Below are 25,339 nucleotides of genomic sequence, written 5' to 3' on the forward strand. Positions count from 1 at the left end.
CTTCTTTTCAAAGAGATCAAATAAATCACCAACAAGAGGCCAGTACGAACTTAAAATTCGCATAAAAATGTGTCTAAAACTTTTGCCTCATACCTGATCTACAGTCTTTCGAATCCAATACAATTCCCTATTAAACATTCAGTTATTTAATTTCAATAATAAACGTCCATGGGTACGTATTTATTTTTCAAAAAATAGCCAGAAATGAAATTATCATTAAAGTATCCCTGGAATATAGAAATACGCCGTTAGTACGTCCTTCTTCTACTACAATTGGAACCTCGTACTACCAGTTTTCGGTTAATTCTTTGAAGTACACACGTATTCATATCCTAACGTTTCATTTGTGGTGAGTGAATCCATCACAAAAGCTCTACTTCGAAATGCCAAATTCATAAGTAGTCACAGGTTTCTTTAGTTTACGAGATTCCTCTGACTATAACTGTAATTATGACTTCCAAATGGGAAAGAATAAAGGACAATGACGGTTTTGCAGCGGAAGATGTTAGACGAGAGCAAGAATGGAGGAAACGAAGAAAGTTGGAAAAACAGAAAAAACAGGCTGAGCTTCTGCACAAGGAAAGCTATTCATCGTTTGACGTAAGATCGTTCATACTCAATCAGTCCGGTCAGTTACATTCTTGTGATTCGATTGATTCCTACGAAGTTCTAAACAAAATTGAGGAGGGCTCTTATGGTATCGTCTACAGGGCCAGGGATAAAAGAAACAAAAATATCATTGCTTTAAAAAAAGTGAAACTTGAAAAAGATTATGTTGAAGGTTTCCCCATAACAAGTCTTCGTGAGATCCAATCACTAAAACTTGTTCAGCATGACAACATTGTCAAACTCTTAGATGTTGTCACTGGGCGTTCGGGGAAAGATGTATATTTGGTCATGGAATTTATGGAACACGATTTGGCAACTCTACTGAAAGATATGCCAGAAGATTTCCTTCAGTCCGAGGTAAAAACGCTCATGCTTCAATTATTGGCAGCAGTCGCGACTCTACATCACCATTGGTTTGTTCACAGAGACCTTAAACCCTCCAATCTGCTCATGAATAATACAGGGGAAATTAAAATTGCTGACTTTGGACTTGCGCGATCCTTGGGTGAACCAAAACCTCAGTTAACACGTTTAGTCGTTACACTATGGTATCGTGCTCCTGAGCTATTGCTTGGTGCACCTTCCTACGGAAAGGAAATAGACATGTGGAGTGTCGGTTGCATTTTTGCAGAGCTTCTAACTCGTTCTCCTCTCTTCAATGGCCGATCAGAATTGGATCAGCTCAGTAAGGTATGTGAAAAACCTGTAAACGTTCATTATGCCAGTGTTACTACCTCGTATGAATTGCTCACACCTACAGATATTTAACTTCCTAGGCTATCCTACACACGAAAGTTGGCCTCAATTCTTCTTACTTCCTCATGCATCTCAAGTAAAACAACCGTCTGTGAAGTCTCAGCACAGTCAATTGCGGTCTGCGTTTCCCTTTCTTACAGCTGCCGGCCATGACCTACTATCGCGATTGTTAACACTCAATCCTGCCCACCGTATCACGGCCGAGGAAGCGCTACAACATCCATACTTCACCGAAGCACCACGGCCCAAAGACCCGCGATTCTTTCCTACGTTTCCCAGCAAGGCGAAGGGGGAACACCGGAAAGAATGGAACAGACGGAGTGATGAAGAATACACTCACACTCAACGACCGCCTAACTAGAAGAGAATTACTTACGTCCCCACATCACAAGCCGCCATAAGCACACCTTCCCAACCCAAAAAATACATCGCTAACATTGCACATGCCACGGACCAGTTACAACCCGAACCTGCGCACATAACTTTATTGGCTATCAAACTGTACATTTCAGACGAAAGAGAACTAGCGCCAAAACAAGAAAGTACAAATCCAACCAACAAACCGAGAATCAACGGTAAGACTTTTGTTGGCGAGCACGGGCACCCTTACCACCGAACTTCTTGGGCTCCATACGACGGGGATCAGCGACCAACAAAGTACGGTCATAGGCAACAAGAGCCTTCTTGATCTCAGCCTTGGAGTGCTCGTCGACGAACTTTTGGTAGTAGGCGACGATGGCCTTGGCAATAGCCTGACGAATGGCGTAGATTTGGGAGACGTGACCACCACCAGAGACGCGGACGCGAACGTCAACGTTGGCGAACTTGTCGGCACCAGCAACCAAGATGGGCTCGTAGACCTTCATACGAAGAATCTCAGGTTGGACAAGGGAAAGGGGGGCTCCGTTGACCTTGATGAGGCCCTTACCGGCCTTGCAGTGGGCCACAGCCGTAGCGTTGCATTTCTTACCGAAGCACTGAACAGACTGCATGATGATGGCTCGTGGATGGTAGGTGATGAAATTGGTTTTGGTGAAAAGACAGAGGCAAAAAAAGCAGTCACAAAATTTGGGTGACGATGAAAGCTTCTCCTTGAAGTAGGAGCAAACTTACCCTCCACACAACACCACCCTTTAACCACACCAAAAAATGGCAATTCACGTGAAGGGACAGTTGCCTAACGCGCATTTCCACAAGCACTGGCAGCGCTATGTCAAGACCTGGTTCAACCAACCCGGTCGTAAGCTCCGTCGTCGCCGTGCTCGTCAAGAAAAGGCTGCTCGTGTTGCTCCCCGCCCTGTGGAGGCTCTCCGTCCCGCTGTGAAGCCCCCCACGGTCCGTTACAACATGAAGATCCGTGCTGGTCGTGGTTTCACTTTGGAGGAGCTCAAGGCTGCCGGTATTCCCCGCCGTTACGCCCCTACCGTCGGTATTCCCGTCGACCACCGTCGTCGTAACCGCTCTGAGGAGTCTCTTCAACGTAACGTTGAGCGTCTCAAGGCTTACATGGCTCACTTGATCGTCTTCCCCCGCAAGGCCGGCAAGCCCAAGGCTGGTGATGCCAAGGACGTTTCTGGTGCCGAGCAAGTTGCTGTCGACGCTGTTGTCCCCATTGCCGCTGAGCCCGTCGAGGAGGCTAAGGCTATCTCTGAGGAGGCCAAGTCTTTCGGTGCCTTTGCTACCTTGAGCAACGAGCGTGCTTACGCTCGCTACGCCGGTGCCCGTGCTGCTTTCGCCAAGAAGCGTGCTGAGGAGGCCGAGGCCAAGAAGAAGTAAAGTGCGAGGTCTGTTTAAAGAGGAATTCAAAAAAACGAATCTGGTATTGTGCGTATAAGATGTAGCTAGGAGGTTGGGGACGTCAATGGTTGTCAAACTGTAAATAGTAGACTTTGTCTAGGAAATTAAAGACCCTCTTACCTCTTGTGCGGCTTGGTGTTTCTGTTTCGTTTGCACGAGCGTGACTGCGAAAAAAATCTTTCTTCTCTTTTGATTGGATCGCTAATGAGTACTTTAAATAAACATGCGACACTAATTATCGCATAGCGACAACCTAACAAAAACCCCGCAAACCTTAATACAACAAAAACCAATAGCGGCACAACACTACAACCCCACAACAAGCGCGAAAATATGCCCTGCAGTCACGTCTATTGAAGAAAGCTCATGCAAAGAAAAAAAGGGCACAGACTCTGCCGAAACAAGATCGGAACAAAGCAAAATGCTTAAAGTCTGCGACCACGACGACCACCCTTTCTGCGAGTAGAGTCGGTGGGGATGGGAGTAACATCCTCAATGCGACCAATACGCATGCCAGCACGGGCCAAAGCACGGAGAGCAGCTTGAGCACCGGGACCGGGGGTCTTGGTGCCAGTACCACCAGTAGCACGGATCTTAATGTGAAGAGCAGTGATACCAACCTCCTTGCACTTGGCAGCGACGTCTTGAGCAGCCAACATGGCGGCGTAGGGAGAAGACTCGTCACGGTCGGTCTTGACCTTCATACCACCAGTGACACGGACGATGGTTTCCTTACCGGACAAATCGGTGACGTGGACGAAGGTATCGTTGAAGGAGGCGAAGATGTGAGCAACGCCAAAGACAAGCTCTCCAGAGCGAATTTGAGGTCCAACGTTGGTGGCCATGTTTCGTGATCAGGGTGGTTACAGAGTATGCACTGTGCAACAACTTAACAGAGGTGTTGTGGTAGCAGTCACGGCTTGACGTCAACAAAATTTTTGTGACTGCTATGAACCGAAACAGCAGGTCCTCTTACATAGACTCTTAACCTCCACCATACACCAACCATCATGGCTGTAGCATCGTCGACGGTCCCCTCGAAGGAGCAAGTCTTGATTCCTGAGTCTCTTCTCAAGAAGAACAAGGCTCAAAACAAGACTCGCGAGCAGCTTGTTGCTGCTGCGGCTGAGAAGAAGGCGGTATGTGTTTACCTTATTGGGTGAAATAGTGTGCTTGTTTTCGTCAGTGGTGAGGAGAATTGGGTGAATGTGTGTGAGTTCGAGGATGTACTACGCGACTTGTATCCGTGTAAATCAACACCGGTGATGATGAAGACCTATTCTTTTGGATTGCGAACAAGAATGTGCGTTCCACAAATACCATCTTTCGGGGCTGAGCTAATGTTGATTTACCGAGTCTGTTGTGGAGCTTTCTTTACCTGTTGAGACGAAAACAACCCACCACTGTTCTCACCTGGAACGGATTGGCCGGATTTGTATACTAACGTGTTTAGGCCGCTCAGAAGAAGCGCGAGTTGATTGCCAAGCGTACTGAGGCTTACGACGTCGAGTACCGCAAGGCTGAGCGTGAGCAAATTGATCTTGCTCGCAAGGCTCGTGCTGAGGGCAACTACTACGTTCCCGATGAGCCCAAGTTGGCCTTCGTTATCCGTATCCGCGGTATCAACAACATTGCTCCCAAGCCTCGTAAGGTTTTGCAATTGCTCCGTCTTTTGCAAATCAACAACGGTGTCTTTGTCAGATTGACCAAGGCTACCCAAGAGATGCTTCAAATTGTTGAGCCCTACGTTACCTACGGTGTTCCCAACTTGAAGGCTGTCCGTGACCTCATCTACAAGCGTGGTTACGGTAAGGTCAACAAGCAACGCACTGCTCTCTCTGACAACGCCATCATTGAGAACGCTTTGGGCAAGTACTCCATCATCTCCATTGAGGACTTGATCCACGAGATTGCCACCGTTGGTCCCAACTTCAAGCAAGCCAACAACTTCCTTTGGCCCTTCAAGCTCTCCTCTCCCCGTGGTGGCTGGAGAGAGCGCAAGTTCAAGCACTTCATCGAGGGTGGTGATGCTGGCAAGCGTGACGAGCACATTAACAGCTTGATCAAGCAAATGCTTTAAAAAGGACGTAGTGCTACCCGTTAGACAGCAAACACCTATGGACGCATGCACAGGACGGTGCTAGTTTTGGTCTGTTTTCGTAGTTGTGTAGAACTGGGTTAGACCTGGACGATGTCATAATACCGAGCGGTTATCCCGACGAGTGAATTATGGAAAGTGTCGTTCGGCCTTGGGTTGGTGCTCGTAAGTTGCGTAGTTGGGTTTGGTTGCCTTGTTGTCTCCTGCATTGCACAGGGTCTAGTTATTTCGGTCTGTTTGTTTGCAGTATGGCGTGTATTGTTTAGTCTGAGCCTGTTCCCTCAGGAAACGCTGAATGTGATAATGCCTCTGCTTGAAAGTGCTACTAGACGAAGTGTAAAGCTGTAGTATTGCGATTAAGCCATGCTAATAAACTGTTTCCCCAATAATATTTTTTGCTGTTTTGTATATTATATGGGTGCCCATGTCTTCGCTTTCATGCTTTCTCCATTCTAGTAAAATTTGACAATTTTTGTTATTATGACACTATTAAATTTGAAAATCGTTCAATGTCAAATTTTATCAAGCGGCATTAACAACATTAACTTTTATCGAGGGTCCTTGTTGATCGGTTGTCGTCGAATCTCAAACAATGCTAGTCGACAAACACCGTCTGCTCGGCCGCGGAAAGGAAAAGATGGATGGCTGTCTTATCGTGAAAATGGTTACAAACTTGCGGAAACCGTAAAGCACTTTATAGCACAAGGAAAAGTTGATAAGGCACTAGAACGAATTAACATAATTAAAAGGGCACCAAAGGTTGTGGCTTTTAATCACTTGTTAACTCATTATGCCGATAACAAGCAAGTTCGACAAGCATGGAAGCTATTTAATGACATGAAAAAATGGAATCATTCTCCGAATGATTACTCTTACAGTATAATGTTTCGTGCCCTGAACAACTTTAGCAAAACTAGCGTAGCTGAGCAGCAGGGTTCACATCAAGAAATACTGGAAAAGCTTTATGCTTCCTTAAGAAAAGGAACGCAGGAAAATCTGGTGAATTTAAACACTATACATTTAGCTGGAATGCTACAATTCTGTATGCACACAGGGAACTTGGCATTTGCGAAACAACTTTGTGAAGAGAACATTGAATTGTTGGATGCTGATTGCTTCACGTTACTGTATCAACTTTGTGAAAATATAACTGCTGGCACAAAATATGCAAGAGAAGAAGTGCTGGAGGCTTCAAAGACATTTTGGATGTGCATGCTTAACTCCAATACCAAAGAAAAGCCCACCATCAACGAAAAGAACTTGTGTGCATTTGCCGCTTTTACAATTGCATTTCGGAAAGACGGTCTTGCAGCAATAAGCCTACTTAACGCGCAGCTGCCAAAAGACCTGAGGATAAAACATCCGGCACAATTGGATGTAGACCAGACAGTTACTTTAAGTCGTCGCATTCAAAAGCCTTCATGGCGTTCTTTGTCTACGCTTCTTCAAGCATGTAACATCTCTGGACTTTACAAGGAAGCTGATTTATACTGGCAACTATTCACCACCTATCCTGGCTTTACAAAAAACGAACACAATTATCATGAGTATCTAAGAATTGCTGTTGCGAGAAAAGATCCTCGTCTTATTAAGCGCCTCTTGGAAGAAATGGTGACCAACAAATTAAAACTCTCTGGAAAAACTTTCTTAATTGCACTTAGTCAGTGTAACAAGCCGCAATTCCGAAAATATGCACATGAATTTTGGTCGTTTGCACCCGAAGGAACTGCTAAACTTAAATGGGTGTCAGATATCCTCAAATAAAAACTCTCTTCATTCCATCACTTTCTAAACTACCGAGTCCCGATACAAACTTATTCATACTAATTCTGTTTCTTGCTGTGGTTGTTACCTGCTGTTACCTGTGGGTCTCCTCCGACCCAACACCTTGATAATTTTGTTATTTTTGTTATTCTGCAATTGACGACAATGCAGGGGTTTGGAATGGGACGGTACTATTCGAATGAATTCTCTGATGACGTACAGAGGAAAAAAAAGAAAAGCGGGAAAAACATCATTAGATTTGAACTACCTTACTCAATATGGTGTTCGCACTGTGATAATCTTCTTACTCAAGGAACGCGATACAATGCTTCAAAAACTGCAATTGGAAAGTATTACACAACTACCATTTGGTCATTTCAGTTTCGATGTCATCTCTGCTCAAATGAAATAACAATTGAAACCGATCCCAAAGCAAGTGAATAGCATTGCGAACAAACATTTTTAACACACTCGTATAGAATACAGAATACCGGTTAACGTCGGGAGCAAAGCCAAGAGCAGAACCTGGATTAATAGATACGAAACCTTTGGAAAAGGATGAGGCACTAGTAGCCATTGAACGAAATACTCAAGCTCAGCAGGCGAACTCCATTATTAATGCATTGATTGAACGGAATGAAAGGCAATGGGCTGATAATTACGAAGCTTCCCAGAAATTACGAAAAGAGTTTAGGGTATGTGAGAGCAATTTTAACGTAGACATTCCCACCTTTATTAATGACGGTTTTCGTTAACAGAATTAGACGAACAAAAGAAAGTTCCTTGACCAAAGAGAAAGAGACAAAAAGTTTACAGAACAAGCAGCTTTTAGTGTACCATTAGTAACTCCCAGTCCCAATGATCAAGTTGAGGCTGCTTCACTTGTCCAAAGAGCAAAAGGAAAAGAGAAAAACTACAGCTTGAATGAAAAAAGGACAAATGACAGTGTATTCAAAACAAAGAGTAAAATAAGCAAAAATACAGCGTTAGCAAGGATTGCTCGAAACACTTTTATAAAACGAGATCCCTTCGGAACTCATGCTCCTGTTCATAGAAAAAAACAGGAAAGCACTCAGCATCCTTTCTCATGTCATTCTCAAAAATTAGTAAATTATGATGATGAATCTGAATAACGGCGAATATCCTACAATCGCTTGTATTTTCGTGGGTCTTTTCGACTCATCCGGACTCGGTCTCGCATTCCTTTTCCACCTTCCCAAAAGGCACTCAATTGTTGTCGCGTCGTGAAGTTTCCACAGTGTGGGCATGGCTTGCTAGGCGTGTACAGCGATTCCATGGAGCAAAATCCGCAGATGATTCTGTTTGCCTGCTCATGTGGATGATCTTGATCCATATCGTGACACTCGCAACAAGGATATATACGGTTGCAACACGAAAACCGGAACCCTGTAATCTGTTAGCAAGATGCATTTAAGGGAAACGCATAAAAAGCGTTACTACATACATCGATGTGACTTCCTGTAATGTGCACATGCACCATTGTTTGGTAAAGGTTTTCCGCGCACAATACCGAGATTCTGCTTGCTAAACTTCTTTGCACTCTTTGTGTTGACCTTTTGTGATCCGGTCCGTAGCTTCAACAAATGAAAGTCGGCCGTCTGAAACTCAACACTCAAATTCTTTGTGCAATGAACGCAGAACTTGGTCATTTTTTGAGCACTAGAAAGGCCATTGATTAAGACAATAACTTCATCGACACACTCGAGACATGTGCACTGAGCATTTAAGGGTAACAAATCAAGTGGCACACAACCAAGTGCTCTGAGAGTACCTGCTCTCGTAGAGTGAGCATGGATATCGCCCATTTTCCACTGTAGTACAAAGTTAAACGTGCATCGGGAGCAAACTCCTGTAAACTTCTTTTGTACACTGCATTCAGTACCGTATCTGCATCTGGAACACTTTACCACTAGCTTGAGAGTTGGGAATCTCATTAAGCCAATGTTAACCATGTTTAAACCGGTTAATTCAGAGCAAATCATTACCATGTCTTCTTCCTCCTCCGTTTTCGTTGTGTTTTGATCGCCAAATGCAGTGTCATCCTCGTCCTCATTGTCATTTTCATCCCCATCCGTGTCTGTGTCCTGTTCCTTAATCTCATGTAAATCATTCTGCAACTCCCCATTCAACGTTCCTAGACTAACTTTTTTCGTTAAATATTGCGTATCCTTGGCTTTGGTAAAGCTAGAGTCTTGATCAGTAATGTCCAGTTTCTTTAACTTTTCTGACAATGATGATCGTTTTGCAATAGACTCATAATCTTTGGCATCGTCTTTCTTTTCCACATTTATATTCTCTTCAGTTTTCGTAATCGTGTCTCCTTTTTCCCGTTCGCGTTGTTCATGATCCTTAGCAAGTCTATCCCAATTATATATAAGATAATTATATACGCTTAAGAGTGTTCGATGCTCTAAAAATGAATGATCTAGTAACAAAGTATTGATCTCTTCTTCAACGTCTTTATGCTCATCACTGAGTACGAAAGAAATTTTGTGTATATCAATTTTAGAAACGATCATACAAATGTCTCCAAAATCAGATGCACAAACAAGAAATACTTCCGAATTCGCATTTCTATTACATTATCCTGTTAATATAGTGTTACTACAACAGAAATTTCATACATGATATTTGCCCCCATTCTTCTTTGAAAAACATTAACTTGCTTTTGCCAATCCATTTTACCTAGGCTTTAAATAAATAAAACGATATTAAGTGTGTCCAAATACGTGTATACAGTTTTTAATTGTACGGATTCCAAAAAGAGTATGGTGGAATGGTGATACTAAGAATTGGTCTCTTACAACAGACACAATCCGTAATTCGGCATCCTACAATTTTGTTACTTTTTCTTCAAAAACACAGCCCACATGGGCAAAAATTACTTTGAGGATCTATTTGAGAAGGCTTTTGTTTACATTCACTACGATGAGAATGTTGAAAGCTGTATCTTTCGCGCGTCTTGTTGGCTAAAAGAGGTAAAATCGAAAATGTATTCTTTATTATTAACAAACGAAGGCCAACGAACTGTATTCTTCAAGTCAATGGATGAGCTCTTATATTTTATATTTGAGAGTGTTCAAACTTGTGTATATCATTCCTCAACGATTTCGTATATCTAAAAACGCTTCCTACTATAATGATCTTCTACAAATTCAAAAGGTATAGGCTTGCCGATGCCGATTTTTCTTGTATTAACGTACAGAACACAATACAACTCACAGAGCGACTTACGACACTGCAAAAAAGGATTGCAGTGATGCATGCATTTACTCCCATCGAACTATCTCACGTTTTACAGCTAGCAAACCATCATGACCCCTCTACGATTTTCTTAAATATTTATGCTCATAACTCTTCGAAGGAATACAGTTTTTCGTCGGGTACTGTTTTTTTAGATGCCTCATTCATTCAAAACAATTCATTAGATGCCATTCGTACAGTCATCAAAACTCCCCACCAAGCTCACATTAAAACTGCTATCTGTTACTCATGTGACAATATGCTTGACGATGCAAATATCGCATCTAAAATATATTTATCATTACTTGCTATGGGAATTACACCTCGTTTCTTAGACCTAAATTCCCCCGCAAAAGTTGGAAAGAATACTATTTCAATAAGCCCAGTTGGCTTGACAAACCTTGGAAATTCGTGCTACATGAATTCTATTTTGCAATGCTGTTTCGCATGTTCACCTTTCGTCAGTCTGTTTATTGATGGTCAAGCCTTACGAAGTCTTAATCAAAACAACCCATTAGGCACTGGTGGAAAACTGACAACTGCGTTCACAAGCTTGTCTCATCAAGTACGAGCATTACAAGGGCAAGGAGTTTGTTCCCCAAAAGACTTTTTAGCCAACGTCTGTAGCATATACTCTGAATTCGACACAGCTTCCCAGCACGATGCCCAGGAATTTTTGAACTTCTTTTTGGATTCTTTACATGAAGATTTAAACTCATCAGCGGGTAAAGCACCATTGCCAGAATTAACCACAGAGCAACAGGCTGCTAAAGAACGTCTCCCAATGTCACATTTGGCCAACATTGAATGGAATATCTACAAACGTAGGAACTCTAGCCCGATCGCAGATTTATTCTTTGGTCAGCTTGCTAGCCAAATCAAGTGTCTAACATGCCAGCGAACGTCCACAACATTTGCACCATTCTCATCTTTAGCACTACCTATAAAAGACACGACAACATCTTGCACACTCGAAACTTGTATCAGTGCATTTTCAATGCAAGAAGTCTTACAAGGAAACAACGCATGGCATTGCCCAAAATGCGACGTTCCTAGAGATGCAAAGAAAACAATGAGCGTTTCACGATTACCGTCCGTATTGATCTTTCAACTTAAACGGTTTCGTATGATTGGCACAACTCATCGTAAAATTGAGACTTCCCTTGAGTTCAAGAAGAGAATATCAAGCGGCATGATTGTTCCACCTTCTTTTCAATCATCTATATACTATGAACCCGTTGATTATGAACTGTTTGCATTTGTAAACCATTATGGAGATTTGGAAAATGGTCACTATACGGCTACGGTATTCCATAATTATGATTGGTATTACTGTGATGATGCCATTGTGCAACCTGTTACGGATTTTAAAAGAATTTACCAGAATTTCTCGACTGCGTACATTCTGTTTTATCAAAAAGTTGATGCGGCAAATTAGCGAATACCTGGAAATAATAATAAATTTTGACGTTTCTTAAATAACAAAAAAAATACACATCTATGCTCCGTAACAATTAAAAGAATTTGAAGTCACAGAAATATGACAAATAAGATTAAACATTCTAGGCTGTCTTTCGCTTGATATTTTCACGAGCTGACTTTCGTTTTTTGAATAAAACCGGCTTCCCTAAATCGTTTGCTGACTCATTTTTACCGAGTTGTTCAATTTCCGGTGCTTTCTTTTCTTGAACTTTATATTTGGACAGTTCATTAAAATCGGTTTCACGAACTATTTCTCGATTTCGTTTCAACGATGGCTGTGACAATTCAAACGATTTAGAATTTTGTGAGCATGATTCTGAGTTTGTGGACTTTTGTTCAGCTTCACTGATCTGTGTTGGAATGGAGTCAGTTTCATTTACAGGTGTTGTCAATTGCCAATCATCGAGTGTATGAATCTTTTTAGCAGTTTGCTTTATGGGTTCTTTCCGTACAACTTTTCGTTCGTACGGAGCTAATGTTGAGTCTGATTTCGGAGCCTTTTTTGCTACGTTGTTAACAATCCCATTTTGATTTCGCCGGTGTATATCATCCATGAACTTCTTAATTGCATTTTGATGTTTGAATGTAGCTTCATGTTCGCGTCGACCTAGTTTTGTATCTGTAACAAACTTTTAATGTTAATAAAAATAAGAACTTTTTAGACGTCGATGTAAAAACCTTGTTACAATACTTGCAAAAATACTTTGGAATGCTTTTCCAATACTCAGTCATCCTGCTATGAACTGTATTTTAGCAAAACTTTATGTAGCTGTAGTCCCGAACCCACCGTAGAGACCAACACCTAAAGACATCATTTTCTATGGCTACTTTGCCTATTGATGACAATTTAGTTTCCAAATTTCGCCCTACCAAGGTCTTACGAGATGTGGAGAAAGGAAAAAAAATAACTTCTGTTAATTTTGACGACAGTGGTGAGCTATGCTTGTGTTGCTCTACTGATGATATGCTGCATTTATACAATTGTACAACTGGAAAGTAAGTCTCCAATTCACAGCAAAAATGCATTGAAATATCTAACAACTACAGATTCGTAAGATCGTTTGCCAGCAAAAAATATGGCGCACATTTAGCTTGTTTCTCACATCATTCAACATCTACTGTGTATGCTTCAACTAAAGAAGGAGATACCCTTCGTTTTCTTGATTTAAATTCGAATCGATACATTCGTTATTTTGTCGGCCACAAGGATAAAGTTATTTCACTTGATGTTTCACCTGTAGACGAATTGTTCTTAAGCACATCTTTGGACAATACACTTCGATTATGGGACATGCGTTCGTCAACGTGCCAGGTATGAGCAAGGTTTCTTACATATTCCTCTTGTACTAACAGATAAAGGGTTTGCTAAATATTACTTCTCCAGCAGTAGCTGCATTTGATGCTACTGCGAGCTTGTTTGCTGTAGCGAGTCTCTCAACACTGACGATCAGTTTGTACAACATTAAAAGCTTCGACTTAAAGCCCTTTCAACAGTTCTCCTTTCCAAAACCGCCTTACGGTGTTACAGTAAGTCACATTGAGTTCTCTACAGATGGAGAGTGTATTTTATTAAGTTTGAGTTCAGGAGGTTTCCTTGTTCTCAATGCATACACAGGAAAAGTTATGCTTCAAAATCAAGACCAATCGGCATCAGTTACTGAGGAGTCATTAAAATATTCAAGTGCCTGTTTGACGCCTGATTCAAAATACGTGTTTGGTCGTGAAGATAACAAACACGTTGCCGTTTACAATCTACATGACAACAGCCGACATTCAAGTCTGCAACGTCCGATATGCCAACTGGATATGGACATGGAAGTACCATCAATCATTCGTTTTAATCCTCGGTATGCCGAGTTCATAACAGCCGTCGATGATTCTCTCACATTTTGGACGTCAGATGTTAGCTAAAACAATGACCGAAATGAATTCATGAATAAAGTAATTAGCATCGCTTTTATTCCCCTATGGTCGAAAGGAAATTCCGCAAACGAAATTCAAAAGTATTTGCAGTTCTTTTGGCGCAAAAATTATAAAACGGAATAACGAGTTTTAAATTTTCAGAAGTGTGTAGACTTTGTTTCCGGTGAAGGTCATTTATATCCTGCCGGCAAATTAAAATCCTACCGAGCTCGTCTGTGCATATGATAATATCGAAATCGGTTCCAACAGGAAGATGCCAAGATTCATCGGATGTTGCTGAACTTTTAATGAGACCAGAAAGACGATACATTATGTCGCCCGATTGAGCCAGCAGAAGCGACGTATTTTGGGGCGCGATCAAACAAGATGTAATGTGTCGTTCACCCAGTTGAAACATTTCGTATGGAAGTTTCCGGATAAACGCATGGGCTCCTTTTGTGGATGCCATGACTAAGAACGATTGTGGTATATGATATACCACTACCACATTGTGCATCCCGCCAGTGATAATGAACCTGTTATTATCATTAAAACGGGCGAGAATTTGTCCACGAGGATTACTTACATTTTTCACATTCATAATATAATCTGATGTGAGCAGACTGTACACCCGTATCCGAGAATCAGTCGTCGATATGAGTATAAGAACATTCGATTGAGTATTTTGCGGGACACAATTGACACATTGAAGCCCCGTCACTCTGCACTTGGCATTCTTTGATGCTGATTTATGCATACTAAATGTTCGAAGGGGTTTCAGCTTGTCGGTGGTATACAGTGTACACTTTCCGTTGAAAAAGCCAAGAGCAATAGTTCTTCCGTCGGGGAAAAAGGCCACAGTCGATATGAGATCGGTGCAAGCTCTTTGCCATATAGGCTTACGGTCAAGAATAGACCAAAGAAGCAATCTTGAATCCAAAGTTCCCGAAATAAAATATCTGTCATCAATCGGATGGAATGCGACAGACATAACTATCTCAGTGTGTTTGAAGACAGCTAAACAATTTTGTACTTTCGGATGCCATAGCCGGACAGTAGCGTCATTTGAGCTTGTTAGAAGAAAGTCATTTTTACTCCAGGAAATGCATAAAATGTCAGCGGTGTGTCCTTTGCATTCAAGAATTGGTTTTGGAGTGAACACGGACGCGTCTGCGTATTCTGTGCTCGTAACATTAAGGTTTGCCAGTGATTTAAAATCGACTACCCTCCAAATTTGGACTACGGATTTTTTCCCTGCTGTAGCCAAGTATTTTCCTGTATGGCTTATTTCAGATGCCCACACTGGATGCACATCTTCTACACCGTCTGCCCGCCTGCGACTGCATACGGTCTTATCACAGATGTCAGTAGGGCTCAAAATTTGTGCAACATAAAGACGACTCAATTGCGGCTCACACTTTTTCCCCATGTGACCCGTTACCGTCGGAATGTAACGTATCGGAAGCAGTTTTTCTGCTTCCTTTCCTTCTGCAAAACAGTCATTTCCCGGACCAGACAATGCAATGTGGTTGCATTCTTGCTTTGTGACCATATAATCTGTATTCGCTCCTTCATCTGGTGTTGAATTATGAAATTTTGAAAGCGACAAGCGGTGATGTGTCGACATTATTTAAAATAATTCTCTATCAGTTATGCAGCAATTTCGAAAGCAATTTTGCTTAAAATTATGTATCCAATTCCTATGTTCGTCATTCCAGCGCCTTCTCAAACCAGTCTGATTAAGAAGGAACGTTGTGTATTTATATTTTGTAGAAATCCTTATTGGCGTAACCCGATTCTAAGTGTTCTCGAATTGACTGAATGTATTTCGCGAACTGGTTAGATGCCTACGAGTTGTCCAATTCGTGCGTAGTTCTCTTTCTGGGCGGCAGAACATTGTAAGATGTTATTTGCTGCCTTTTTGATGGCGTAGAATTCTGCGTAGAATGTACGAATTCATTCTGTAATGACAATTCCCAAAAATCGTTTCAACGTCATTTTCGCCGTCAGTGTTTTAACCTTATTATTTACAATCAATCAAAATTCTTAGAGCTCAAATAAAGCTCGTTTAAGTTTTTATTCGCGACGCTAAAATAAAGTCACATGACAACCTCCAAACTTTAATGGAAAGAAGCAGTCACAGCCGAAAATTTCGATTGAGGCATACCCCGTCGCTTGACGAACTACCCTTTACGACGACCATTTACGATAACGTGGTTAGAGTCTTTTATATATAAAAAATGGGCAAGTAATCGCTATACGGATTGTTAATAATAGGTCCTAAAAAGGTTTGTTTAGTGATTGAAATCCGGTGCTGAACGGTTCAGAGTACCAAGATGAGTTTGACGGCCTTTCTGGGCGACGAGGCGTTCGGTGCAACGAATTGGGCTGATGAAGTTGATGATTTGCCCGCATTGCGTATGTGAACATTTGAATCATAGAGGAACAGTGCCTAACTGTGTTGTCGTAGCCCAAGAGCGCTCTGCTGGCGGCTTCCGTGATTCTGGATACTCTGACAACGCTGGTGGCTACGAGTCTGGCGGTATGGGCCGTCGCTCCAGTGGTTACGACCGCGAGCCCGTGCCTTTGCCTACGGAGCCTCCTTTCACCGCTCACGTTGGCAACCTCAGCTTCGATTTGTCCGAGGGTGAGATTACCAACTTCTTCGGTGGAAGCGTGAGCAACGTCCGCCTTGTTGTTGACCCTGTCTCTCAACGCTCTCGTGGCTTCGCCTACGTTGAGTTCCAGTCGGTCGACGCCTTGAAGTCCGCTCTTGACCTTTCGGGAGAGCAATTGCTCGGTCGCCCCGTCCGTGTTACTGTTGCCGAGCCCCGCCGCTCCAACTTCCAAGATGACCGTAGTGCTGGCGATTGGGTTCGCCGTGGTCCCTTGCCCCCTGTTGAGCGTGAGCAACGCTCCTTCGGTGGTTACAGAAACGCTGCTCCTCGTCAGAACCGTGAAGAGGACGCTCAACCTTGGGTTCGCCGTGGCCCTCTTCCTTCTCGTGAGAATGCCGGCCGTCCTCGTTTGAACTTGAAGCCTCGCACTTCCGAAGGTGCCGCTGCTTCTGCTGCTTCCTCCGCTTCCAAGTCCAAATTCGATCCCTTTGGTGGCGCTAAGCCTGTTGACAATGCTGAGCTTCTTTTGAAGGTCGAGGAGAAGATTGCCAAGCGCAATCAAGCTTTCCACCAAGAGGTCGCTCCTGCTAAGCCTAAGGCTGCTCCTGTTGATAAGACTGCCGAGAAGCTTGCAGAGTTGCGTCTTCACCCCAAGGAAGAGAGCAAGCCTGCCGAGGAGGCTCAAGAAGCTGCTGCCCCTGCCCCCGCTGTTGAAGAAGAAGAAGAGGGTTGGACAACTATTAGCAAGGGTCGCAAGTAGGTTCTGTTGTTAACTGTCATGGATCAAGCTGTGTAAACAGCTCCTAAAGTCAGTGATTTGATGAGAGGGTGATACACAGTACTTGGTTTTTTGATTTCTCGATTGTTTGCGAATGAATGTGTTTCTAAGTTACAGCTTCAGTTGTTTAACTTTGAGGCGGTCTAATGGTAAGTATTTATTCGCGGTCTACATTCACTGGTGTTTTAGAACTATTGAAGTCTGTCTGGTTCTAAGCGTTACTTCAATACAATCACTTTCTATCTGGCTATGTGTGAAATGAGACAAATGAGACGGAGGCAGATGGCGGGGAGGTGTGAATTGGGATGTGATGGATGCAATAAATTGAACACGGTCTGTGGGATGTCCCATATTCACTTGTAGCGTCGGATAATTTTACAGAGATAGGAGGAAGCAATTTTGTATACCCTCAACAGATCTAGTTGTGGTGCTTGGCTCATTCCGTTTGCGTTCGCCGCTAACTACTCCACGCTGTAGTCTCGGTCATGCTCCTTTCTCTCATCTCCGTGGTCGAACGGTCGAGACCTCCCTCTTTCTTCATTCGTTTTCCTGCAAGGTTCGAATCCCGTATGCAATCTCCCCCATGTGCACCCCATATTATCCCACAGAACCCCCACAACACCCCCGTCGCCCTTGTATGTCATCGCGGCCATCGCAAGTAGGCACAATGTGATTCTTGCAGCAGAAATTTCGGCTTTACATGTACTATCGTAGAAACTGCATCTAGACGGACGCATTGACCGTATCCATATGCATGTGAGGCTTTCATAATGCAATTCGGCTTCTAATTCTGTGTCTGGCCTGCCGCCTTCATCACACAAAAAAGCCCTTGAGAAGGTCTCCGCCTCGCTTTAGATAAACGACTATGGATCGCCGACAAATCACATAGCTTCTAAGGGAATTGGAGCCGACGATTGTTACTCAATGTCTATCTATCGACACGATAAACGATGGGGTATCGCCAGATAACAAGTTGCAGCGTGATAGAAACAAGTCGCGACCAGGTAACTCAGTGAGGAGGAGATGATAGCAGGACTCCGTTGGTAATATTGGATCAATTGGTAAAGATGACGGCAGTGCTAGCAACAACATTTAAAGGCATCGAAGAGCCAGTAGTTAATCATCAGAAAAGCATTGAACACTGCTTTGTCTTTTAGAACTTTCCAACCTTTCAACCATAGACATTTTTGGGCAGTAGCGACTTCCCCAAAAATCAACAAGCTAAGCATTAGCAAAACACTTCACTAGACGAATTCAAGAACAGAGAAAATGACTGCTGCACCTTTCTTCCCCAATGAACCTAAGGGCCCCAAGATTGTGACTGAGGAGATTCCCGGTCCCCAAAGCAAAGCTGCCGTCGCAGAAATGACCAAGTACATCGACACTAGCGCCACGAAGCTTGTGGTCGACTATGAGAAGTCCATTGGAAACTACCTTGTCGATGCCGATGGAAACGTGTATCTTGATGTATATGCTCAGATTGCTTCCATTGCTGTTGGTTACAACAACCCGACTTTGATCAAGGCTGCCAAGTCTGATGAAGTTGCTACGCTCATGATGAACCGTCCTGCCCTTGGAAACTTCCCTCCCAAGGAGTGGGCTAGAATTGTGAAGGAGGGTCTGATTGACAATGCCCCCAAGGGCCAGAAGTACGCTTACGTTCAAATGAGCGGTAGTGATGCCAACGAGTCTGCTTTTAAGATTGCTTTCATTCACTTGGCTGCTCAAAAGCGTAAGGGTGCTGGTTTCAGCGAGGAAGATTTGGTCTCTGTTATGAACAACCAGGCTCCTGGTAGTCCTGAAGTTGCGATTCTCTCATTCCGTCGCGCATTCCACGGTCGTTTGTTTGGATCCTTGTCGACTACTCGTTCCAAGCCCATCCACAAGCTCGATATCCCCCTGTTCCCCTGGCCTCAAGCTGATTTCCCCGCTCTTAAGTATCCTTTGGAGGACCACGTTGAAGAGAACGCCGCTGAGGAGCAACGTTGTATTGATCAAGTCGACCAAATCTTGTCTACTCACCATTGCCCTGTTGCTGCTTGTATCGTTGAGCCCATCCAGTCTGAGGGTGGTGACAACCATGCTTCCCCCGAATTCTTCCACAAGTTGCAGGCAACTTTGAAGAAGCACGGTGTTCTGTTTATTGTCGATGAGGTTCAGACCGGTGTGTGCGCTACTGGAAACATGTGGGCTCATGAAGCTTGGAACCTTCCGTATCCACCCGACATGGTTACCTTCTCCAAGAAGTTCCAGGTTGCCGGTTTCTTCTACAGTGATCTTCTCCTTCGTCCCGCATTGGCTTACCGTCACTTCAACACCTGGATGGGTGACCCGATCCGTGTTGTCCAAGCCAAGTACATCTGCCAAGAGATTCGCGACCACAACTTGTTGCAAAACACGATTGAAGTCGGTAACTACGTGTACCAAGGTCTTGAAAAGCTGGCAGCCAAGTACCCTGGAAAGATTAACAACCTCCGTGGTAAGAACAAGGGTACTTTCATCGCCTTTGACTGTGAAAGCCCTGAGGCTCGCGACAAATTCTGCGCGGACATGAAGCATGAGGGTGTGAACATCGGTGGCTGCGGTCCCATTGGAATTCGTCTGCGTCCCATGCTTGTGTTCCAGAAGCACCATGCTGACATCATGCTGGCTGCCATTGACAAGGTCTTCTCTGCTTAGAATGCCTTGACATTACTGTCTAGATTTTTATTCCCTTTTTTGTCTCGTTTTTAATGACCTTACCCAATAGATAAATATAGGTGAACTTTGCCATCAAAAGTGTTACAAGTTTGTAGCTGATCGTGGGGTTTCTAGCACGTTTGAGGTTGTTTGAACATTTGTTTTCTTGCTAATGCTTGTGCCTTTGGAAGGGTTCATCTTCCCTATTGCTGCTACTGGTAACAGTAGCGATGGCTCCTTAATTAAATCAGCAACATAAAACAACATATAAGGAAAAGAAAAAAACACAAATTAAACATTACTTCATGATTCAGAATAAGTAATTAACGACGTTTCCATACGGTCGCACCCAAACTGGCAAACACTCTCCGAAGCATAAGGCCAAAACGATGACCAAGTGTTTGCAAACCGAGACTACGAAAGGCATAGCGCAATAAAACCCACATACTACCACTTAAGAAGGGGTATATAGCATGGTCTCGTAACGTAATCATCGTAATCAACCAGATGTTGCCATGTGCCTTCTCCAAAGATGCATAGTATGTAGACTGGAAACGCAAATCAGGTATGGGTGGGGTCACGTACTCAGGTTGCTCATCGTACACGAATACAGAGTCATTTTTAGTGAGATCCTTTGGTTGCTGAACTTCTATGGCAACAGAACTGTCGGATTCGGATTCTGAAGGAGAAACGTTTTCTGCTGATGCATTTTGATTGAGGATGGTCGAAGATGACATGTAAGCAAAACTAGCTGGTGTCAAAGGAGAGCTAGTGGATGGGGATGTGTCTGTGTAATCTTGTACATTGTATTCATGAACTTGGTCAACATCAATAATTTCGTATCCAGCAAGAATGCCGCTGTCAGATAATTCCGTCATTTTTGGCTTATTTTTCACTGAACAAGATTTTTATGGAGAGATATATTGGTAAGGAATCACTTAACTGTTTTTATCAACAGTCTCAACCCACAATTACAGAAATTCGACGCGTTGTTTAAAATACTACGTCGAAAGGCTTAAAACGGAAGTCAATGAGTGTCCTGTGAATATAATAATGTACAATAATAAACTAGAAATCAGTTTCAACGCGTTTCCGCTATTTCTAAGCTTTTTGTGAATGGCGGATGGCAAGTACACGACGCGTAAAGTTGAAACATAAAATGTCATAAACAAAGACACTGTAACTAAATTTGTTTGCATTTGTCTAAGAATACATTGTATGTTCATAATCACCGTAGTTAGCGGCTTACCTACATGGTACAAAAAAAAAACGAATGTCTTTACTATATAAGTAGATATCATAACGCCAACAAGCATAACAAGGCATTTCATCGTTTATTCAGAATCACTAGACTGCAGCTGTAAAGCCTTCGCCTTCTGTAAATATGATTCCATTCCAACAATCGATGTTTTAGGTAGCCATACACCGTTGCAAATACACAAGACTCTCACGTTGCGATGATACGTTAATTCAGGAAGCAACTTGGGAGTCACCAAGAAGTACTGCGAGGTAGGTTCTTCACAGATCGACTGCACAAAATGATGATGAACCATCCGTTCATTTCGTGGGTCCATTCCTTGATTAATCTCATCAACAACCTGGAAAGGAGCGATCGTCATTCCTTGTAAAGCTAATAGGTACATAATTGTAGAAACCGAACGTTCACCGCCGGATTGTCTCTGGCCAGTGAGAGCTTGGAGGCTTTCAGTCTTCCGAAACTTTACCAGAATTTCAATATGCCATTGATCGAAGGCGTCGTTCTTTGCTAGACGAACTTCTCCAGCACATTTAATTTCTGTCATGCTTTTGGCGAATTTCGCACTGATCGTTGTAACGATTTTATCAAGCTTCTTTTCCCAAGGAGTCTGTATTTGCTTTATTTCTTCGTCTAAACGTTCAACCGTCGCAGAATGAGAAGCAAGTTTAGCTCGTATTTCCTCAATATCCTTTCTGCGCTTTTCGTATTTTTCCAGAACCGAACTATTGACATTAATAAAGTCAAGTTTTGTAGTTTCAACTGATATTTTGTTTTCCACTTCCTCAACAGATTCAACTTCTTCACTAATTTCAGTGACCTTAGCCTGAACTTCAGTAGTTTCGTTCTGTAGTTGTTCCATGATGGTTTTGTATAAACTCATAGCGTCCTCTTTTGCTGCTGTCACCTTTTCAGAAAACGTTGAGAGCTCTGCCGTAAGTTCCTCCAATCGCCGCTTCGTTAAAGCTGTTTGTTCTTCATGTTCTTTTAGTTCATGTCGAGATTGCAATTCTTTCAATCGGGAAGAGAGTGCATTCTCGAAAGTATTCGCTGATGAAAGGGCAGCATCTTTCATTTTAAGCAAAACTTGAGTAAACTCCGTGCAATTGTCCTTACGAGAAGTTTTCTGCTTTTCAATCTCTGCTGTATATTTTGGTGGTGCTTGTCGTCTTTGCTCTAGAAGCATTCGTTGATGCTCGATTTTGTCATTTAATGCTTGCCATTCTCTGACAGGAGCAAGGAGCTCTTCACGTTTTTGCTTTAGCTGAGAAATATTTGTTGTGAATTCCCGAATTTTTGCATCTGAGTTTGAGAGATCAGCATTTAACCGTTGTTCTTCAATTTCTTCTTCAGCAATTCGTCTTCTCATTTCCTCCATTTTTTGCCTTCTGTTATGAAGATCCTCAGCGTCGACTGAATCACCGAAATGAATGACATTGGTTGGTAGAGGGTCTGTACGCTGGGTAATTTCCTTGTTGCCGTAAGAAGAACGAAAAATAAGATGGATGGAGTTTCCAGCTAAATAGGTTTTAAACATTGGATCACCATTTGGATGTTTAAGTCTGTTAAGAGCATCGGTAGCTTCCGGAGTAAGATCTTTCGCCGCAATCGGAATTTGATGGACTCGAAGCATATAACAAAGTGCAACCAGAACGGGCTCTGGTCCCTCCAAATAGTCCAAAACGTAACCGTCAAAACCAAACTCGCGTAATTTTTCCCGTGGACAAGGACCTTCGAATTCTTCCAGTTTTTGTTTGCGTTCACTAGAAAACTCACGAACTGTGGGCGTATACACGGTTTTTGATGTAATTACCTCCATTAGCTTGAGATAATCGTTATAGCTGCTCATAATAAATGTTTTGAATGTATCAGCGCGAAAGAAACCCTCGATCATTGCAGAAAACCGTCTATCTTTACAGTTAAGATACATAAAGATTGGACCATAAGCCTGTTTTTCGAATAGTGTCTTATTCTGTTCGATAAGCTCAAAGGTGTGAAATGCATCGCTCCATCCAGGAGAAGACTTCATGAAATTCAACTTCTTTTGGCGCACATTAGATAATTGGTTAATCTCCCGTTCCATGTCGGACATGTCACGAATGTGTTGATTCCGTGAGCCCCGGATGTTACTCAAAGTATGTGATTTTTCCAGTTTAGTATTCTCATACTGCACTTTCTGAGTACTGATTTCTTGCAGTTCTCTATGAATTGATTCCACATCTGGAGTGGGAGGCTCTGGGCCACGTTTTGCGATAAGTAATTCCATGGTCCGCTGTACGTCAGCGACAGATGATTTTGCATTCCGCAACTGTGCTTCTGTGGACTTGATGGTTTCATAGCAAATTTTGTCATTGCTAAGGAAGGAAGAACAAGACCGGTCCATCGAGTCAAGGGACTTTTTATCTTTCTCTAAATGTTGGAGTTTTTTGGCAAGGTTTGCTTCATCACTTTCGACGATCCTGACAAGCTCATTGTACTTGTTAATTGCAGGTGCAGACTGTTCGTAAAGGGTTTTTAATTCCTCCTTTAGCCTTTTGCGCCGGTCCCGGAGATCGTTGAAGAAATGTGCCTTTTCGCGGTAGAGCACAAGTAGCTTAGCAAGTTTTAACAGCTCAATATAAGCAAGCGATTTTTCCCTTTCTTTGAATAACTGAACGTCGCGTTCAAGGGCCTTTTGTCTTTCCTCTAGTTTGTGTAAGCTAGTAGAACTGTGATCTTTGAATTGAGCTGCAGTGACTAATTGTTTTTGTAACTTAATGAGTCTTTCGTGTGTATCGTAGAGTTCGTCATCACCAATAGCTCGTTCTGTTTCTCTTAGCCGCATGTAAGGGTCTAGCTGCGCAAATTCGGCGACTCGATCTTGAGGAAGGAATTGACATAGATTGTCAATCTGGATATTAAAACGAGTCATTAGCTCGGTGATTTTTTTTCCGCCACAGCTTTCCTTGTTTACAGAAAAGTTTGAGGTCTTGTCTTGGTTGATAACTCGTTTTATGGTCACGGTGTTATTTGAATCTTTTAGTTCAATCTCAACTGTTGCTGATGATTTTCCATTTTTAATGAACTTTGAGATGTCCTTTTCTCGTCCAAGATACTACATAAAGGTTAGATTTGTTCGTTGTGTCGTTTAAGCAGTACCTTAGTATGCCAATTCAAGCCAATGCAAATTGCAGAGACGATTGTGCTTTTACCAGTACCATTAGGACCAATTATCATATTTAGATACGGCCCTGGAAAAAACTCGCATGAGTCATAGGATACAAAGTTGGTCAACTTAATTCGAACGATACTCCCATTAACATAGCTGCGAAAACGGTTAACAAAATTCAGCACCAGTCCACTTTTACGTACTCTTCATAAAGATTAGAGCGTTTTTGTCGCTTATTTGACTGGGAATTACGCGTCGTCCTCATTAATTAAGGATACGTAGACATTTAGCTGTGGATAGGATACGAAGGCACATACCCAAAATTTGTAATGTCGAGTTCAACTCGAGATTTGGAACAACAAGTACTTCAGGAATATAGTAAACTCGCCAAAAATACCGAAAACGTAATTTGTAGTGAGATATTTATTGAAGCTTTGACTTTCTCTATGTAAACTAACAATTGGAATAGCTCGCTAATGTCTTGCGCCAGCTCGTCAATAATTCGAGTTCGGAATCTTTAGACACATTTCGAGAGCTTGAAAAAAAGGCAGGTCTTGTTTACACGCTTTTTAAGGCTAGCATATGGGCCATTTTAGCTGACTTGGAAAATGCTCAAGAAGAAGCTTCCGGAAGTCAAAGTCAAAATTGAAATGAATGAAGCTGTTTCTGTGTTACCTTGTTGAGCACTATTAATGGTGCATTATTGTCATACAGATGTTCTTCTTGCAGAATTGGTTCATTAAACAAATGCCGTTGAACTACGAGTTACTGTTTAACTGGGTCCAATTTCAAGTATAGAGAGTGTTGATGAAAAATTGTCACCTCCTTACGTCTTTTTGTTTGTGTTCTAGTATCCCATGTGCAAAATATGTTCCAAGTTCAAACTTAACTTTTGATTATTTTGCACTTGTTTTTACATATACAAGACCATCGAAAAAGCTAGGAAAATGGAATAACGGAACAAGCTACGGGGTTTTTCCATTCTATATCATTAGCGTCATGGATACTCTACAATGATCAGTGAGACCCTGATACATTGAATCAAGAATCAAGTTTTATTAAGGTTTTCTTCGTCAAATCCTTGCTTTGTTTATGTTATACTATGAAATACTATTAATCTTATACGCTGCTGTAAAGTGTATTCAATATTGCATTTAACTGTAAACTTTGCGATATCCACATTAAATAA

General features: G+C 42.4%; 17 protein-coding genes across 17 annotated transcripts; 10 read left to right on the top strand and 7 right to left on the bottom strand.

Annotated features, from left to right (window-relative positions):
• Window positions 1-407: 407 nt before the first annotated feature.
• Window positions 408-1,755, top strand: SJAG_03421 (cmgc/cdk/pitslre protein kinase Ppk23). The gene is made up of 2 exons (XM_002174532.2): window positions 408-1,299; window positions 1,370-1,755. The coding sequence occupies exons 1-2, from the start codon at window positions 451-453 to the stop codon at window positions 1,724-1,726; spliced, it is 1,206 nt and encodes a 401-aa protein (XP_002174568.1). The 5' UTR covers window positions 408-450; the 3' UTR covers window positions 1,727-1,755.
• A 34-nt stretch (window positions 1,756-1,789) lies between these two features.
• SJAG_03422 (40S ribosomal protein S16) lies at window positions 1,790-2,463 on the bottom strand. Its single transcript, XM_002174533.2, has one exon. The coding sequence runs from the start codon at window positions 2,355-2,357 to the stop codon at window positions 1,935-1,937; it is 423 nt and encodes a 140-aa protein (XP_002174569.1). The 5' UTR covers window positions 2,358-2,463; the 3' UTR covers window positions 1,790-1,934.
• Window positions 2,464-2,466: 3 nt separating this feature from the next.
• SJAG_03423 (60S ribosomal protein L13) lies at window positions 2,467-3,288 on the top strand. Its single transcript, XM_002174534.2, has one exon. It carries the CDS (start codon window positions 2,515-2,517, stop codon window positions 3,139-3,141), a length of 627 nt encoding a protein of 208 aa, XP_002174570.1. The 5' UTR covers window positions 2,467-2,514; the 3' UTR covers window positions 3,142-3,288.
• A 206-nt stretch (window positions 3,289-3,494) lies between these two features.
• On the bottom strand, window positions 3,495-4,083 carry SJAG_03424 (40S ribosomal protein S14). Its single transcript, XM_002174535.2, has one exon. The coding sequence runs from the start codon at window positions 4,005-4,007 to the stop codon at window positions 3,588-3,590; it is 420 nt and encodes a 139-aa protein (XP_002174571.1). The 5' UTR covers window positions 4,008-4,083; the 3' UTR covers window positions 3,495-3,587.
• Window positions 4,084-5,532, top strand: SJAG_03425 (60S ribosomal protein L7). Its single transcript, XM_002174536.2, has 2 exons — window positions 4,084-4,301; window positions 4,616-5,532. The coding sequence occupies exons 1-2, from the start codon at window positions 4,173-4,175 to the stop codon at window positions 5,240-5,242; spliced, it is 756 nt and encodes a 251-aa protein (XP_002174572.1). The 5' UTR covers window positions 4,084-4,172; the 3' UTR covers window positions 5,243-5,532.
• A 208-nt stretch (window positions 5,533-5,740) lies between these two features.
• SJAG_03426 (fungal protein) lies at window positions 5,741-7,024 on the top strand (the record flags this gene model as incomplete). The annotated part of the gene is made up of 1 exon (XM_002174537.1): window positions 5,741-7,024. The coding sequence occupies one exon, from the start codon at window positions 5,741-5,743 to the stop codon at window positions 7,022-7,024; it is 1,284 nt and encodes a 427-aa protein (XP_002174573.1).
• A 180-nt stretch (window positions 7,025-7,204) lies between these two features.
• SJAG_03427 (complexed with Cdc5 protein Cwf16) lies at window positions 7,205-8,157 on the top strand (the record flags this gene model as incomplete). The annotated part of the gene is made up of 3 exons (XM_002174538.2): window positions 7,205-7,460; window positions 7,511-7,719; window positions 7,789-8,157. The coding sequence occupies 3 exons, from the start codon at window positions 7,205-7,207 to the stop codon at window positions 8,155-8,157; spliced, it is 834 nt and encodes a 277-aa protein (XP_002174574.2).
• An 11-nt stretch (window positions 8,158-8,168) lies between these two features.
• SJAG_03428 (zf-CHY type zinc finger protein) lies at window positions 8,169-9,840 on the bottom strand (the record flags this gene model as incomplete). Its single annotated transcript, XM_002174539.2, has 3 exons — window positions 9,670-9,840; window positions 8,490-9,619; window positions 8,169-8,431 (listed from the first exon to the last, which is right to left on the bottom strand). Exons 1-3 carry the CDS (start codon window positions 9,723-9,725, stop codon window positions 8,169-8,171), a joined length of 1,449 nt encoding a protein of 482 aa, XP_002174575.2. The 5' UTR covers window positions 9,726-9,840.
• SJAG_03429 (ubiquitin carboxy terminal hydrolase Ubp4) lies at window positions 9,784-12,478 on the top strand. The gene is made up of 3 exons (XM_002174540.2): window positions 9,784-10,023; window positions 10,064-10,207; window positions 10,251-12,478. Exons 1-3 carry the CDS (start codon window positions 9,916-9,918, stop codon window positions 11,724-11,726), a joined length of 1,728 nt encoding a protein of 575 aa, XP_002174576.2. The 5' UTR covers window positions 9,784-9,915; the 3' UTR covers window positions 11,727-12,478.
• Window positions 11,649-12,713, bottom strand: SJAG_03430 (WW domain-binding protein 4). The gene is made up of 2 exons (XM_002174541.2): window positions 12,449-12,713; window positions 11,649-12,399 (listed from the first exon to the last, which is right to left on the bottom strand). Exons 1-2 carry the CDS (start codon window positions 12,500-12,502, stop codon window positions 11,851-11,853), a joined length of 603 nt encoding a protein of 200 aa, XP_002174577.1. The 5' UTR covers window positions 12,503-12,713; the 3' UTR covers window positions 11,649-11,850.
• SJAG_03431 (Set1C complex subunit Swd2.1) lies at window positions 12,422-15,507 on the top strand. Its single transcript, XM_002174542.2, has 3 exons — window positions 12,422-12,766; window positions 12,818-13,082; window positions 13,130-15,507. Exons 1-3 carry the CDS (start codon window positions 12,591-12,593, stop codon window positions 13,679-13,681), a joined length of 993 nt encoding a protein of 330 aa, XP_002174578.1. The 5' UTR covers window positions 12,422-12,590; the 3' UTR covers window positions 13,682-15,507.
• SJAG_03432 (WDR44 family WD repeat protein) lies at window positions 13,367-15,613 on the bottom strand. The gene has a single exon (XM_002174543.2). It carries the CDS (start codon window positions 15,297-15,299, stop codon window positions 13,728-13,730), a length of 1,572 nt encoding a protein of 523 aa, XP_002174579.1. The 5' UTR covers window positions 15,300-15,613; the 3' UTR covers window positions 13,367-13,727.
• Window positions 15,614-15,841: 228 nt separating this feature from the next.
• On the top strand, window positions 15,842-17,359 carry SJAG_03433 (transaltion initiation factor). Its single transcript, XM_002174544.2, has 4 exons — window positions 15,842-15,916; window positions 15,950-15,960; window positions 16,000-16,090; window positions 16,143-17,359. Exons 1-4 carry the CDS (start codon window positions 15,913-15,915, stop codon window positions 17,048-17,050), a joined length of 1,014 nt encoding a protein of 337 aa, XP_002174580.2. The 5' UTR covers window positions 15,842-15,912; the 3' UTR covers window positions 17,051-17,359.
• Window positions 17,360-18,133: 774 nt separating this feature from the next.
• Window positions 18,134-19,882, top strand: SJAG_03434 (4-aminobutyrate aminotransferase). The gene has a single exon (XM_002174545.2). It carries the CDS (start codon window positions 18,338-18,340, stop codon window positions 19,745-19,747), a length of 1,410 nt encoding a protein of 469 aa, XP_002174581.1. The 5' UTR covers window positions 18,134-18,337; the 3' UTR covers window positions 19,748-19,882.
• A 188-nt stretch (window positions 19,883-20,070) lies between these two features.
• SJAG_03435 (DUF1770 family protein) lies at window positions 20,071-20,625 on the bottom strand (the record flags this gene model as incomplete). Its single annotated transcript, XM_002174546.1, has 1 exon — window positions 20,071-20,625. The coding sequence occupies one exon, from the start codon at window positions 20,623-20,625 to the stop codon at window positions 20,071-20,073; it is 555 nt and encodes a 184-aa protein (XP_002174582.1).
• A 313-nt stretch (window positions 20,626-20,938) lies between these two features.
• On the bottom strand, window positions 20,939-24,498 carry SJAG_03436 (Smc5-6 complex SMC subunit Smc5). Its single transcript, XM_002174547.2, has 3 exons — window positions 24,354-24,498; window positions 24,141-24,306; window positions 20,939-24,096 (listed from the first exon to the last, which is right to left on the bottom strand). The coding sequence occupies exons 1-3, from the start codon at window positions 24,413-24,415 to the stop codon at window positions 21,082-21,084; spliced, it is 3,243 nt and encodes a 1,080-aa protein (XP_002174583.2). The 5' UTR covers window positions 24,416-24,498; the 3' UTR covers window positions 20,939-21,081.
• Window positions 24,305-25,331, top strand: SJAG_03437 (DASH complex subunit Dad3). The gene is made up of 2 exons (XM_002174548.2): window positions 24,305-24,554; window positions 24,620-25,331. The coding sequence occupies exons 1-2, from the start codon at window positions 24,480-24,482 to the stop codon at window positions 24,797-24,799; spliced, it is 255 nt and encodes an 84-aa protein (XP_002174584.1). The 5' UTR covers window positions 24,305-24,479; the 3' UTR covers window positions 24,800-25,331.
• The last annotated feature ends 8 nt before the right edge of the window (window positions 25,332-25,339 follow it).

This window comes from Schizosaccharomyces japonicus (genome assembly GCF_000149845.2).
Source record: "Schizosaccharomyces japonicus yFS275 unplaced genomic scaffold supercont5.2, whole genome shotgun sequence".
NCBI lineage: Eukaryota > Fungi > Ascomycota > Schizosaccharomycetes > Schizosaccharomycetales > Schizosaccharomycetaceae > Schizosaccharomyces > Schizosaccharomyces japonicus.